The sequence below is a fragment of the Procambarus clarkii genome, chromosome 37 (assembly GCF_040958095.1).
Source record: "Procambarus clarkii isolate CNS0578487 chromosome 37, FALCON_Pclarkii_2.0, whole genome shotgun sequence".
Taxonomy (NCBI): Eukaryota; Metazoa; Arthropoda; class Malacostraca; order Decapoda; family Cambaridae; genus Procambarus; species Procambarus clarkii.
The window spans coordinates 18836602-18850276 of record NC_091186.1 but is presented as its reverse complement, the minus strand read 5'-3'; the positions used below and the strand labels follow the sequence as shown (position 1 = coordinate 18850276).

Sequence of the window (13675 nt, the reverse complement as noted above, 5' to 3'; positions counted from 1 at the left end):
ACCATTCCAATGTTGTATTTGGCTTTTTGAGAGTTTTTCTCATTCGTTTCATTTTTATCATATAATGGATGGTTTATATTGATGCTTTGCATAATTTACATTGTCATATCCAAGGTATGAAATTAAGAGAAGTTTAATCCACCCCAGAAGCTCTCTGGAAGTGTCTCGTGCACTCAGCCACTCTGCTCCGTCAGCAATAAACTTGGAGGTGGCCCAGGTGAAGTTTGAGGAAGAGGTTTCCATCTGTTCTGAGTTCTCACAGTCTCAAACATCATACCTGGAGGATGAGGAGGACCAGAGGTGAGAGCTATATAATTCTCAGATTTACAAAAAATTATTTGGATTTTTGGAGTTGGTGGAAATCATGGAAATTTTATGAAACACAATAGAAAGTTATTCTGCTCTATTTATTCATCTTATTTTGTGAGCCTATGTTCACACACACTATATATCATACCTCAGATAACTGTCTTCTATTATTTTGCTTGAAACAGTATTAGTTTATTGCAGCTTATTTTGGTATTGCCAGCTGGAATACCATACGATCTTTTTTTACTGATGTTTCTGTATGATGTCTTGAGAATGCTGCAACACATTTAACTGATACTCTAAGCACTTGTGTATAACCAAATGTAGCTTCTAACAAAACTGTACAGTGTACTATAATGACAACTATTGTGTCTTGAGCTACAGCTTCTCTGATGTTACTTGAGTCAGAGCCCTTGTGGTCCTCCTTGGCCTCATATCACCCTGCAGGCTTTTGTTGCCAATCTTATCCTTCATCATGATTAAGAATTTCTCAGATGGTCGTGTCACATACTTATGAAAGGAAGGCAACGGTGAGTGGAACTAAAGCATCTCGCTTGCAATAATACTAGTGACCAGCATGATCAGCATGCAATGAAAGTGATAATTTGATTTGGAAGGCAAACCAGGTTATAACTTGCTAGGAAACAAAGGTTACCCCAACTGCCACCAGCTGACAGTATTCATCACTATATTGTCTACATAAATGATCTACCAGTTGGTATACAGAATTATATGAATATGTTTGCTGATGATGCTAAGATAATAGGAAGGAAATTTAGATGATTGTCATGCCCTTCAAGAAAACCTGGACAAAATAAGTATATGGAGCACCACTTGGCAAATGGAATTTAATGTTAATAAATGTCATGTTATGGAATGTGGAATAGGAGAACATAGACCCCACACAACCAATATATTATGTGAGAAATCTTTAAAGAATTCTGATAAAGAAAGAGATCTAGGGGTGGTTCTAGATAGAAAACTGTCACCTGAGGACCACATTAAGAACATTAAGAGTTTTGTGGGACTTGTTCCCCCCATGAACTCCTGGTCACTTATTTTTCTCGCTCAGGATATTCAGGAGTTTCAAGAAGTGAGGGCTTTGCATCACATGTTTTCGGTCCTGCAACACACAAGATTGTGTGCCCGGTTGGTTGCCCCAGAGCTGCCTTGTTTGTGTTTTAGGAACTCAGATTTGGAGGTGTTGGTCAATTCAACTTTGGTTCCATCTGCACTTCCTTTTCCTTTCCGGGTTGGTCTGGTTCAACCTTCTCCTCAGCAGTTCACGTCTGATCTTTTTGATGCATGTGTATCACCATTTGTATGGCGATCAAGTGGCTAGTTTGATGGTGTCCCACCTGTGGTCTTCTCAGGGACAGTATGAGGGTTTCATTCACCTGGACTCTAGGAGACTTAAACCGCGTACCCCACACGTGTGAGGCCAAAGCTCAATCAACTGGGCTATGAGTAGTCTTAATAAGGAAAGATTCTTGAGGCAACTACTGCTGCCAAGCTGGATTTTTTTACTTTCCCAGTGTGGAAGTGTGGATGACAATTTACATAGCATGAATATGGCTCACTAATTCCTCTGAACTTCAGTAGTATTAAGGAAAAGTCGGCCCAGGTGAGCTGGGCTGGCTCCTCCTCCCTCCCTCCCAGTAGGGGAAATGGAACTAACAAGCTGGGGGTTAGTTGGATGAAGTTATGCTAGTTTTTCTTTTTGGGAAGTTATTTTAGTATTTTGAGAGTGCTGGTGTCATTTTTCAACCATACAGTAATCTGTTTTGGTTTGCCTGCCTTTCTGGGTGCCTCCCTGGTTGATGGCAAGATGATAAACTTTAAATGTAAAGTGTTTGTGAGGCATTGCTTCCTGAGCCTCTGTGAGGGGGCTGGGTTCTGGCTCGCGGTTCCCGGTAGGCAACAAGAACTCTTCTACTGATGACTCCAAGTAGTATGGCACTCATTCAGTAAGCTAGCTTCAGGAGGCCTCCGGGGCTCACCCAGAAACTGGCATTTCATTACATTCAAAGCTGGTTTATTGTTTGATAATTTAAACATTCATTGAGGCACCATCTTTGGTGTTTTAATTTATTCATTAACTGAACTTCTTATTTTACAGACTTGGAGGGTTTGGTTATAATTGTCCTGGAGGCACAAGTGAGGAGTGCATGATAGTGGCTGAAGAGGAGCACGTGTGTGATGTGGGGGACACCAACAGTGAACACCACTCTCATGTATCGGGGCAGTCTCGGTCCCCTTCAAGAGGTACAGACAGTACCGAGCACTCTGCATCATTTAATTTTGATATGTCTAACCGGGTAAGAAAAAAAAAATTGTTGACTACATCATCAGTGTGAACTCTGTTGCTCTATATCTTGGTACAAAGTTCTGTATAGCAACTTAGGTATATTAGTGTAGTTTTCTGCAGAGCAACTTATATTCATTCAGTATTCTGCAGGGCATTGTAGGTATATTTGTGTAGTGTTTTGCAGGGCTACTGAGGTATACTGGGGGGTAGTGTTCTGTAGAGCAACTTAGCTATATTTATTCAGTGTTCTGCAGGGCATTGTAGGTATATTTGTGTAGTGTTTTGCAGGGCTACTAAGGTATATTGGGGGGTAGTGTTCTGTAGAGCAACTTAGGTATACAGTATTGGGGTAGTGTTGTGCAGAGCAACTTAGGTATATTTGGACAGGGTTCTGCAAAGCAACTTAGGAATACTGATGTAGTATTCTGCAGAGCAACTTAGGTATATTGGGGTAGTGTTGTGCAGAGCAACTTAGGTATATTGGGGCAGCATTCTGCAGAGCAACTTAGGTATATTGGGGCAGCGTTCTGCAGAGCAACTTAGGTATATTGGTGTAGTGTCCTGCAGAACAACTTAGGTATATTGGTGTAGTGTTCTGCAGAACAACTTAGGTATATTGGGATAGTGTTGTACAGAGCAATTTGGGTATATTGGTATATTGATCTGCAGAGCAACTTAGGTATATTGATAAAGTGTTCTGCAGAGAGGGTCCGTCTAATTACCGCAAACTACCACAAGCTACACAAAGCTTCCTGGCAATACGTTAGTAATGAATAAATATGATATGTTAGGTTAGGCTGACCTAACCTAACCTAACCTAACCTAACCTAACTTAACTTAACCTAACCGACGCTTGGATCGTCGACTTGATTTGGCGTCACCAGCTCTTTATTTTTGTCTAATTTCTTTATAAAAAGATACTTTTTCAGATTAAAATTATGTTTTTTTCGTGTTGTACATTCAGCACCAACATTATAATGAGTAAATATATCATATTTATTCATTACTAACGTATTGCCAGGAAGCTTTGTGAAGCTTGTGTAGCTTGCGGTAATTAGACGGACCGTGCAGAGAAACTTGGGGTCACAAATCAGTGTGTGCATCAGAGGAACTCCAGTATATTTCAAATGCCTAAGTATTGTAGAACAGGTTGATGACCGTGAGTGGTGATTGTGTAAACAGTGCAGACGACGAAATTCAAGATGGCCGCCAGCAAGAAGACAAGACAATAGAGCTTGATTTTGGTGGATTAAAAGAGGGAAAGAATTAACACTTTCGTCTGGCAGGGACAGATATTGCATCCATAAATAACTTGAAAGATGTCCGGCGGTGATGCATTTTGCGTCCAAAATTTAAATATTTGTTAAAATTCCATTTTTTCCTGGTCATGTGGTTGGAAGCATTCTATGTCTGCCATCGACTGGGTCAAGCACCCAGAAAGGTAAGTGTCCCCCCAAAAAAAACTATTCAGGTGAAAATTGCTACCAAAAGCTGAACAAGTGAATAGAACTCCCCAAAAAGAAATGAGCAAATGAGCATGATGTCACCTGTTGCTGCGTCGTTGTCTGCACAGCTCTCCCCTCCCTGGGAGGGGGAAGGGGGAGCCCCAGACCCCCGCCCGGCTATCCACCCTTCAGTTCTGAGGCTGATGCTATGGGCAACGGTCGTGTGCTCCGGCTCCAGTAGTTGTTTCAGCACTGTACCTAGAGTATGGTGACTCTTCTAGGAGGAGCGTGAGCTGGGAGTGATTCCCCAGTACTCGGACTGAATGCACCTAGGGTTTCCATCCTTAGGTGCCCTGTAAGTACTGCCCTTGGGGCTTGGGGTTACTTTCCCCAAGTTCCTTGGGTTCTGCCTCTGCTAGGCCGTTTACTGCTTGGTTTTTGGCCACCCTTTGTGTGCTAGGGTGTTCTGTCTCCCTTGTTCGCCTTAGGGTGAGGGGCAGTTTTGCGCTGGTAGGGGCGCAGGGTATTGTGCAGCTTGTTTTCACCAATCATAGCAGGCCGGCTCTGTTCCGCCTGGGTTCGCTGTCCTCTTGCGGGGTTTTCTTTTTCTTTTTGTTTGTCTGCCTGGTGGGGGGTGGGGGGGAAGTCTGCCTTGATTCTTGCCCTCCCTGTGCACTGAGTACTCTTCCTTCTTCCGGTGGTTCCCCCTGCTGTCCCCGTGAGTGTACACGTTCCAGGGGTTCAGTTCTTAGAAAGTTGTTTGGTAGACTTGGGCACCAGTTAGCAGTACCCTGCCTGGAATTACCTGGGCGTGAGCCCTTAAACACTCAGGACCCTGGGAAACTCCTAGGGGGCATGTAGGTCTGATGGATGTGTCCCCGTAGTCCCCCCTTGCTTTGTGCGAGTTCAAGGGTTGCTCTGTCCCCTTGTCTCAGGGTGACTCTCACTGTCTTTGCCTCCATCTCTCTGCCTTTGGCTCGGAGTCCTATGAGTTTTGTTGATTGTTTGTGACTTGGTTACCCAGTCTTATGCGGACTATAAGGGTACAGGCAGCACGGGCATTGCATGTTGCGTTTCGCTGGGCAACGCGCTAGGTTGTTTGCTCCCCGAAATCCCCGAGGCTGCCCTGTTTTCGTTGGTATGACGGGGCTTGGGGGTGTTGGTTGCTTTGGTTTTGTTTCCTTCCACGCCCCCTTGTTTTTTCCCCGCTATGGTCACCCCTTCCTCCCTGCATCCGGATCCCTTACCGTCTGTGGGTTCGGAGTCGGGACGGGGCTTCGGTGGTCTTGAGACTCGGGCGGTCTTGGGGACTTTCCCTTCCGGGGTAGTGATGGGGGCATTCGAATCTGTTCCTCCAGCCGTGTTGTATGAGTCTGCCAGTGGGCTCCCTTCCCTTAGTATTTGTTCGGCTGCCCCGGCTTTTCTTGTGTGGCTGGGGCTTTGGGGGGGACAAGTTGGCCCCAGGACTGCTCTTGTGGGTTCCCTGGGCTGGTGAGGGGCTGACTTGGGGAAGGCCTTGGGCCCTGTTGGTCCCCGCCGGGGTTTTTCTACCCTCTGGGCGGGGCTTGCGGTTACAGGGAATGGGGTTTTTCTTCCTCCCTTCTCCATATGTGCTTTTGGGTGTCGGCCCCTCCCTAGGGTTCGGTTCCTTGTCCCATGGATCCGTTGGTTCTGTCCTGTCAGTGGGTATGTTTCTCCACCCTTCTTCTTGGGACGGACTTTCACCCTCATGTTCCCCTCTTTTCGGGGTTTCTGCATGACTTTTGGTCTCAGGTGCGACTAAGCCCTATGTGCCTTTGTGCTTTACGCTTGCTTCTATATGTTCTCGAAGGTTCTGGAAGGTTTTTGCTTCTTCCCATATTATTGGAACGTCTATCGTCTTCCGGTGTGGCTTCCCGCCGGTCCTTTCTAGGGCTTGTTGGTCCTCCTCTGTCCTTCTTCTCAGTTTTCGGTCCTGTTTTGTTCTTTCGTGATTGTATCTTCTCTCCATGCTCTGTCTCGGCACTGCTCATTTTTTTCTTTCAATTTTCTAGTTGGCGCCTTCCCGCTGAGCAAATTGTGGGATTCGGCCCTCCTGTCCAGTTCACATTGGGCTACTTGTAGCCCACGTGACGAGCTATGCTAGGTATGTTTTGCTACTTACTACTTTTTTTGGTGACTGTTAAACGCTGCTCTATGTACTCTGAACAGGGACTGAATCGTTAACAACCATATTTTGTCTAGTTTTATAGTCATATTCGTGATTTTTATTTCTTCAGCTCGTGCCTTCTGGCAGCCCAAATCTGGCATCCCTGGGTCTGTACATGCGTCGTGGTAGTTTGTTTTGATATGTGTGGTGTGCACGTGTGCTGGTGTTCTGCTTCCTTTTCTCTTGGGTGCTTCGCCTCTCGCTTCTCTCCGTTCTCCAGTCCGTTGCCCCATAGCTACTGGGGGTGTTCTGGATTGCCGCTATGGGAAGGACGCCGGGTTCTCCCTGTGTATGGGTGTGGGGCGCTTCCTTCGCCTCTTCCCTACTCTTCTCCTGCATGTGAAGCTTTGCCTTTTTCCACTGGCGGTGCTCCCGGCATCTTCTCGGCTATGTGGTGTCCTGACACGTTCGTGCCTACATTCTACAGGTGAGTTTTTATGGTCTGGCGTCTCTTTCGACCAGGCGCTGGTTCGTGGTTTTGGATACGAATATAAGCCCATCGGACCACAGGTGACTGCAGCAGGCCTTGTGGGCCATACAAGGCAGCTCCTATTTATACCCATCCAGTCCCTCTCTTATGCATGTCCAACCCATACTTGAGTCCATCAGGGGCCCCTCCTCCACCAGGTTACGAGGTACAATGGTGGGGGTGTATGTTATGGGGTAAATGTTCCTGTGTCAGGATGTTATGGGGTGCCATTTTGCTTCAGTTTTCTTACTGTGGATGAGTTTTGGGGATTGGTTGTGGCATTTTGTTTGGCCCTTCCGTGCTTCTTCCTGGGGCCTTACTTGTTCGTCTGGGTTAATTGTTGCAAGGGGGTCACGGCTCCATTTTTCTTCGTCTTATCTGGGTCACTCATTCCTTGCCCATCTTACAATGCCTGGTTTGGCCCTTCCATATTCATTGGATCTCTGTACTTACCTAGTTGTACTTCCTTAGTTGTGTTTGCGGGAGTTGAGCTCTGGCTTTTTGGTCCCGCTTCTCACCTGTCAATCGCTAATGTGCAGGTTCCAGAGCCTGCAAGGCTCTGTCATATCTACGCTTGACGTTGTGTGTGGTGTTATCCTCCTCCACATCGCTTCCTCATGCATTCCGTTTGTCTCCTACTCTGATACTGCAATACTTCTTTCTGACGTCTCTATGGGACCTTTAGGCTCTCATTCCACTGGTGTCTTCTGGTGTGTGTGTGTGCCCCTGGGGTCCCGTAGTCGGTGTTTCTCTAGCCTATCAATTCCTTTGAGATTCTTGTGTTGGGACATGTCAAACAAATCTGTGTGTTGTCGGCATGGCTTGTTGGGGACATGACCAGCGGCTCTATGTTGTTGGTCGTATCCCTTTCATTCCCATTTGCTACTTGTCTTCTTCGTTCCTCACCTTCTTTCTACGCTCTTGTCCGTGGCCATTGGTGCTGGGGCGGTTCTTCTGGTCTTTTTCTTGTGTTTTTCTGTTTTCTCATTTTCTCCTACACATTTTTGTGTGTTTTGTTTGTGTCTTGTGGCTCTCCTATTGCCAGGTTTGGGTTCCTGGCTTACCCTGGCTGTTGGAATTTTCACGGTCTTGCTGTGTCTCTTCTCTAGAGTCTCACGTCGGAACTGTCGTCTCCGATCTCCTGGCGGGCTCGCTAGCGTTGGGATGTTTTTCTGTATGGCAGACGTTCCATCTCCTCCGTTTCTGGCTTAGGTTTCCGGCTCTGCTGGCTCAGTGGTCGCACCCGAGATCTTCCCGCGGCTCCGCCTCTTCCCAGGCTGGATTAGCCCATGGAGGGGCTGGTTCGGTTCTGCCTCGAGTCTCTCACCTTCTGTTGGTGATCGGGTGACTTCGTTGATTGTGTCCCACCTGTGTGCTTCTTCTTGGTGGCAGTGTTTTTTTTTTTTTGCCGGTCCTTCCTTTTCCTTCTGCCCCTTCTTAGGTAGGTGCATTGTTGGCATGGTCTTATCCTTCTCTTGTGAAGGTTCGGTGACGTCATCTTGCCCCAACCTGTTGCCTCGTTCCGTGCTGCGCTGGCAGAGCCGCTTCAGCTTGCTGTCAGTATTGATGTTACATCTGTGCCATTTCGCAGGCTGTCTCATGCGTCGCTTCACCTCTGGCCTGTTCATGCGCCGCCTGAGCTGTCCTGGTCATTGGACATAGTGCTCTCTTTTCTTCTCCATGGTTTGTTGTGGCCCGTTCGGTTCAGGATTGCTCTCCTCCGGCGCTGGGGTTTTCTGCTCCTTCGGTCGTGGCGTTAGGTTTGTTTGTCTGCAGATGTCTCCTTTTCTGGCAAGGGATGTGACTGCTGCTTTCCGGAGGGGTCCTTTGGTTGTTGATTCTTGGTTGGTCGGACTGAGGTGAATCATGTTTTGTGTCCGATTACGGCCCTCCGCCGTTATTTGCTCACCTCAGCCTCTGTGTCTGGGGACATGCTTTGGATTGATCCGGTTTCCCTTCTTCCCTGTTCGCGGGTGCAGGTCTCCCAGGTCGTCCGCAGGGTTGTTAAAGCTAGCCAGCCTGCGGTCTATCCACGTGCCCATTACATTTCCAAGTTCGTGGCTCTTGCTGCCGTTTTTGGCGACATGTCCTGGGCTGACATTCAGACGCAAGGATTTTGGCGGTCAAACTGGGTTCTGGCTGTTCGATGTCTCAGGAACATTCCTGAGCCTAGTCGGGCCTGTGTCGCTTGGGTCAGCGATTGCAGCCAGTTGTCTCGACTTCAAGTTGAGGGGGAGCATCGACTGCCTCCTGGGGTAAGTCCCTTTTCTTTTCCTCTGTGGGTAGTTAGCTCCAAGGAGCCGAAGGGGCTCCCCCCCAGAAAACCAGCGTTGAATGTAATGAAACACCATTTTCTGGGTGAGACTTGGAGGCTCCCTGTGGGAACCGACCTGTGAGATTTATATTTATTTAATTTATATGAATTTATATTTACGTTAATTTATATACTTCGATAGCAATTTGTATAATGATAAGTGGACTGTATTTCTGCAATAATCTCAATCTCACAAATCGATCCTCTACACATTAGGGGGGTTTATATTAATTTATATATATGCAGCCAATCAAACTACAGTATTAACTACACATTATTAAACATTGAAGAGGTTCCTTATCTTATAGTACAGCAGGTCTTAGTCCACCAGGTATAACTAGGGTGTAGACACCACATTTTCCCTCTTTGAGGAGCTTCCATCACCCTGGTAACTGATGCACAAAGCATGCTTCCTCGTCTTGACCTGTCAAAAGGGCGCTAGCTGTAAAGCCAGAATCCTATATATGACAGGTATATCAGAGAAAATACTGTACATGGAACAATGAAGACCTGGCTTAATTACCTTTAGTTTGAGGCTACCACGTGCTCTAACCGGATCACCCTATATAATGACATTAATGGCCATAAATGAAAGATACATGGGTTTCGGAAGAACACTTAACTTGATTTGTTGACAGGGTGTTGATAATGGTACACCTTTGGTTTCCATAACACTACGTCCAAGTAAAATTAACAGGAGCCGTATTTGCTCCCGTGAGCCTCTGTGGTCTCAATATAAACAATGGCAATGTCTAACACTCCATACTACTGACGCTTCTGGCCGACATTGTCCAGATATAATAGGAGCCAAATTTGCTCCACGCGTCTCGGAGGTGACAATAACAATGGCTGCCACTCCCTCACCCTGACGCCTGGCTTACATTGTCCAGATGACAGAAAGTGATAGAAGGGTCACATTTACTCTACTTTAATATTGATAATTAAGTTAATTTATATGAGATGTTTTTATGATGGTAAAGTCCAAAGACTAATGTATTTAAGAATAATTCCCACCAGAATAGGTGGAGAATTTATAATAGTATGTGGTGATGATATCCCGTTTTCTATAGACGGTAATTCCACTACAAGTTACGTTTTCTATGGGTTACTTGTTTATACAATACAGCAGTTATTATCTGTCTGTATGATATATTAAATGGTGTCGGATTTTCCGACACTCCCCGGCATCCCTCCTTCCTCCCCGGTCAGCGTTTATTTTTCACGCGTTTTGACATCCAACCTCAGTACTGAAGAGTGGATAGCCGGGCGAAGGTCTGGGGCTCCCCCTTCCTGGGAGGGGGAGCTGTGCAGACAGTGGCGTGGCGACGTGTGACATCATGCTTGTTTACTCATTTCTTTGTGGGGAATTCTATCCACTTGTTCGGCTTTTGATAGCAATTTTCACTAGAATAGGGGGTTTGTTTTGGGACGCTTACCTTTCTGGGTGCCTGTCCCGGTCGATGGCAGACTTACAATGCTTCCAACCACACTGGGGTTTCTATAGGCCATTGCTTCCCTTGCCTCTCTGAGGGGGCCAGGTTCTGGCTGTGGTCCCCGGTAGGCCCTAAGAACTCCATACACATGACTGATGCCAAAGTCTGACAGTAGCATATCAGCCTAGTAAGCTCCGGGGAGTCTCCGGGTCTCACCCAGAAAATGGTGTTTCATTACATTCACCGCTGGTTTTTTGCCAGATTTCCCTACCCTATTGCGGCTAAAATATACCACCTACGATTTTTTTTGTTAATTTTTTTCCGTGATCAGGGAACAAAAATGAACACTTTTATAAGACAATAGAATTTTTTGGATTTTTTTTTGTTGCGCCTGTGGGTGTTGAAGCTTTTGGACCCCTCGCGATTTGAGGGTTAAACAATGCTGCTTGTTGACCAACTTGTATATTGACTATTTTCTACCATGTTCCCCCCCTTTTGTATCTTTTATTTTATTTTTTTCAACACAATTTATACTTTAAGCTCAATTACTATTAAGTTTTAGTCTAAGTGTTTTCCCCACCTCACCTTGCCTGAAACTCAATGCGTACTAGTGGCTTTAGGTATTGTATGTACTAGCTCTATGCAGGCGATGAGTCACAATAAAGTGGCTAAAGTATGTTGACCAGACCACACACTAGAAGGTGAAGGGACTGACGAAGTTTCGGTCCGTTCTGGACCATTCTCAAGTCGATTGTGATGAGGAGGTAGAAACAGCCAATAATTAGGTAAGAGAGAGGTGAGGAGCAAAGTAAGGTGTAGTAGAGGGGATTGTAGTAGGAATAAGAACTGCAGAGGGCCTATTGGCCCAAACGAGGCAGCTCCTATTATAACCACCGAATGAGAAGAAGATAGTAATAGAAAAAAGAAGAGGATACCAAGGGAACGTAGGAGAAAACAATGAACAGAAAAAAGAACGAAGAGAGAAAGAAAAGGAAAGAGAAAGAAAGCTAAATGGAAGGGGTAAGCTGATGTTAAGGTCACGTTTGTTAGAAAGATTAGAGCATTTGAGTATATACTGTGAAAGGGAAGAGTCAACAGCAATAAAGCCAGGACTCAAGTTCATGTTGGGTACATTGTTTATAAGAGCCGATTCTACAAGACGGCGTCTGTGTAGAGTAGAGGCAGGAAAGATTATTTTGGAGGAAGACCAATCAATTGGGATGATTAGAATCCCTCACATGGCAGAAGAGAGCATTGTTAGTGTCTGCAGACTTAACACTTCTCTTGTGTTCTTTAAGTCTGTCATTCAGTGTACGGCCAGTTTCACCTAAAGTATTGGAGAGGACAAGACGAACAGGAAATAGAGTAGACACCAGCAGCATTAGAAGCAGGAGGAACAGTGTGAACTAGATTGCTACGAAGTGTGTTAGTTTGTCGAAAGGCGAGTTTATTGTCAAGAGGACGAAAGGTATTGGTAAAAGTTTTGAGTTCAGATATGAAGGGAAGGCATAGTACAGTGCTACTAGTGTTGGAAGCAGGTTTAGGATGAAAGAAAGCTCTACTACTACTAGCTCTACTAGCTCTATCTATAAATCCAACATTATGTTTGTAAATCAACTATGTATGTACTTTCCTAAATAAAATTTACTTTCCTTACTACTTACTTTACTAGGTTGTCATCAACGTAAATTACCTTTGTTGACTGTCTGGAAGACAGTAATTACATAATTAACAAAATTAATTAATGTAATTATCAAAATTGTTATTTTGATTAAAATGATTTGGGAATCAATTGTTCCTGTCTATGTGATAAGAACGGTCAAGTAATTGCAATTGTTTTGAGTTCTGTCCATAGAGACTTGTTAACTTAATTTCAGAGCATTACCAGAGACTGTCTCAGTGACCTGTCTTGCTGTGTTTGCTTTGGTGTTAATTGTTTTGCTGCAATTGTTTGATTTGCATCTTGAGTCCAAGTGAGCACCCGTATTGTTCACTCTAGTTCAGTATACAAGCCAAGAGTGGTACGGACAGGAGTCCATGGTATACTAAGGGCTGTTTGATTAGCTGTCATTAGTGTCACTCTGAGGACAATTAATGCATTGTTAAAGTTGTGCTTTGTATTAGTATTAAGTTATGTAATAAATTGTTGTTAATGAAAGAAGTGTTTTTATGTCAATACTCTTCAACGATACTTAGCCCTCGTTCATGCTGCAACAATCTAGACAAGACTATTCCTTGGACTTAATGAAGGCCTGCTTCTGGATTTGAACCTGAGTCATGGCCAGTATCACAGCATATAAATTCAGTGTGAGGACCTATTAGTTACCCCTTAACATTGCCCTAGGCATTTAAGGAGCTTAACGACCTAGTGGATAGGGGACCAAGCAATTGGACACCGGTGGCTGCTTTCCTCTTTTATTCTCAGTCTCGCAAAGTATAATCTACACATCACTAGTGAATTAGTGAAACCAAAATAAGAAAATCTCACCAAGATCTTAGGAATATTGGCACAGTGTTCTGCAGAACAACTTAGGTATATTGGTACAATGCTCTGTAGAGCAACTCTGGGTATATTGGTAGGTCTATGGAGAAACTTAGGTATACAAAATGACAATTGTAATTTTTTAATTTTTCAGGCACGCCTTCCAAAAGGAATTGAGAACATTAAGCCACATCTTGAAAATGTAGATAATGTTCCATTACTAGTATCTTTGTTCACGGACTGCACTCCACCAGCAACTTGTGCCATGCTCACCATCATGCAAGAGTACACCGAGGTTACCATGGTCATGGGATCCTCAGCAAATGCTGACAACATGAGGCTCTTTATGCAGGCTGATGCCAGGTATGGAACTTGCTGCTAGTACTTAAAGTACACTGCTTTAATCTGCAGTATAGTACCGCTACTGTATTTTAATCAAGAATTCCGGGTTTGAATCCCGGGCAGGACAGAAATAATTGGACATACAGTATTTCCCTTCCACCTAATGTGCCTTTTCACCTAGCAGTACATAGGTACTCACGAGTTAATATATAAGCCTAATGTGTATGAATAACTCTGGCTTCCTGTGTCCCCCCCATAATGCATTATAATTAAAATAACTATAAGGAAAAAATACTGTTTGTATAAGAAAGAATGTATTTGCTTCTCTGTCCGTAGTTGGAGGCTAGATGCTTGGGGATTAGCCTCATCCAAATTTGCAGAGGGA

At 44.8% G+C, this 13675-nt stretch overlaps 1 protein-coding gene across 6 annotated transcripts in view; it reads left to right on the top strand.

Moving 5' to 3' along the window:
- The window catches only part of l(2)k05819 (transmembrane protein 94-like protein l(2)k05819), a 213712-nt gene that overhangs the window by 158329 nt on the left and 41708 nt on the right, over window positions 1–13675 (top strand). For 3 of the 6 annotated variants that reach the window (XM_069337199.1, XM_069337197.1, XM_045754426.2), the window contains 3 exons: window positions 148–300; window positions 2429–2627; window positions 13103–13311. In XM_069337199.1, the coding sequence (XP_069193300.1) occupies window positions 148–300; window positions 2429–2627; window positions 13103–13311 (561 nt within the window). The remainder of the gene's footprint in view (window positions 1–147; window positions 301–2428; window positions 2628–13102; window positions 13312–13675) is intronic. The other 3 variants (XM_069337198.1, XM_045754429.2, XM_045754427.2) reach the window with 2 other exon arrangements.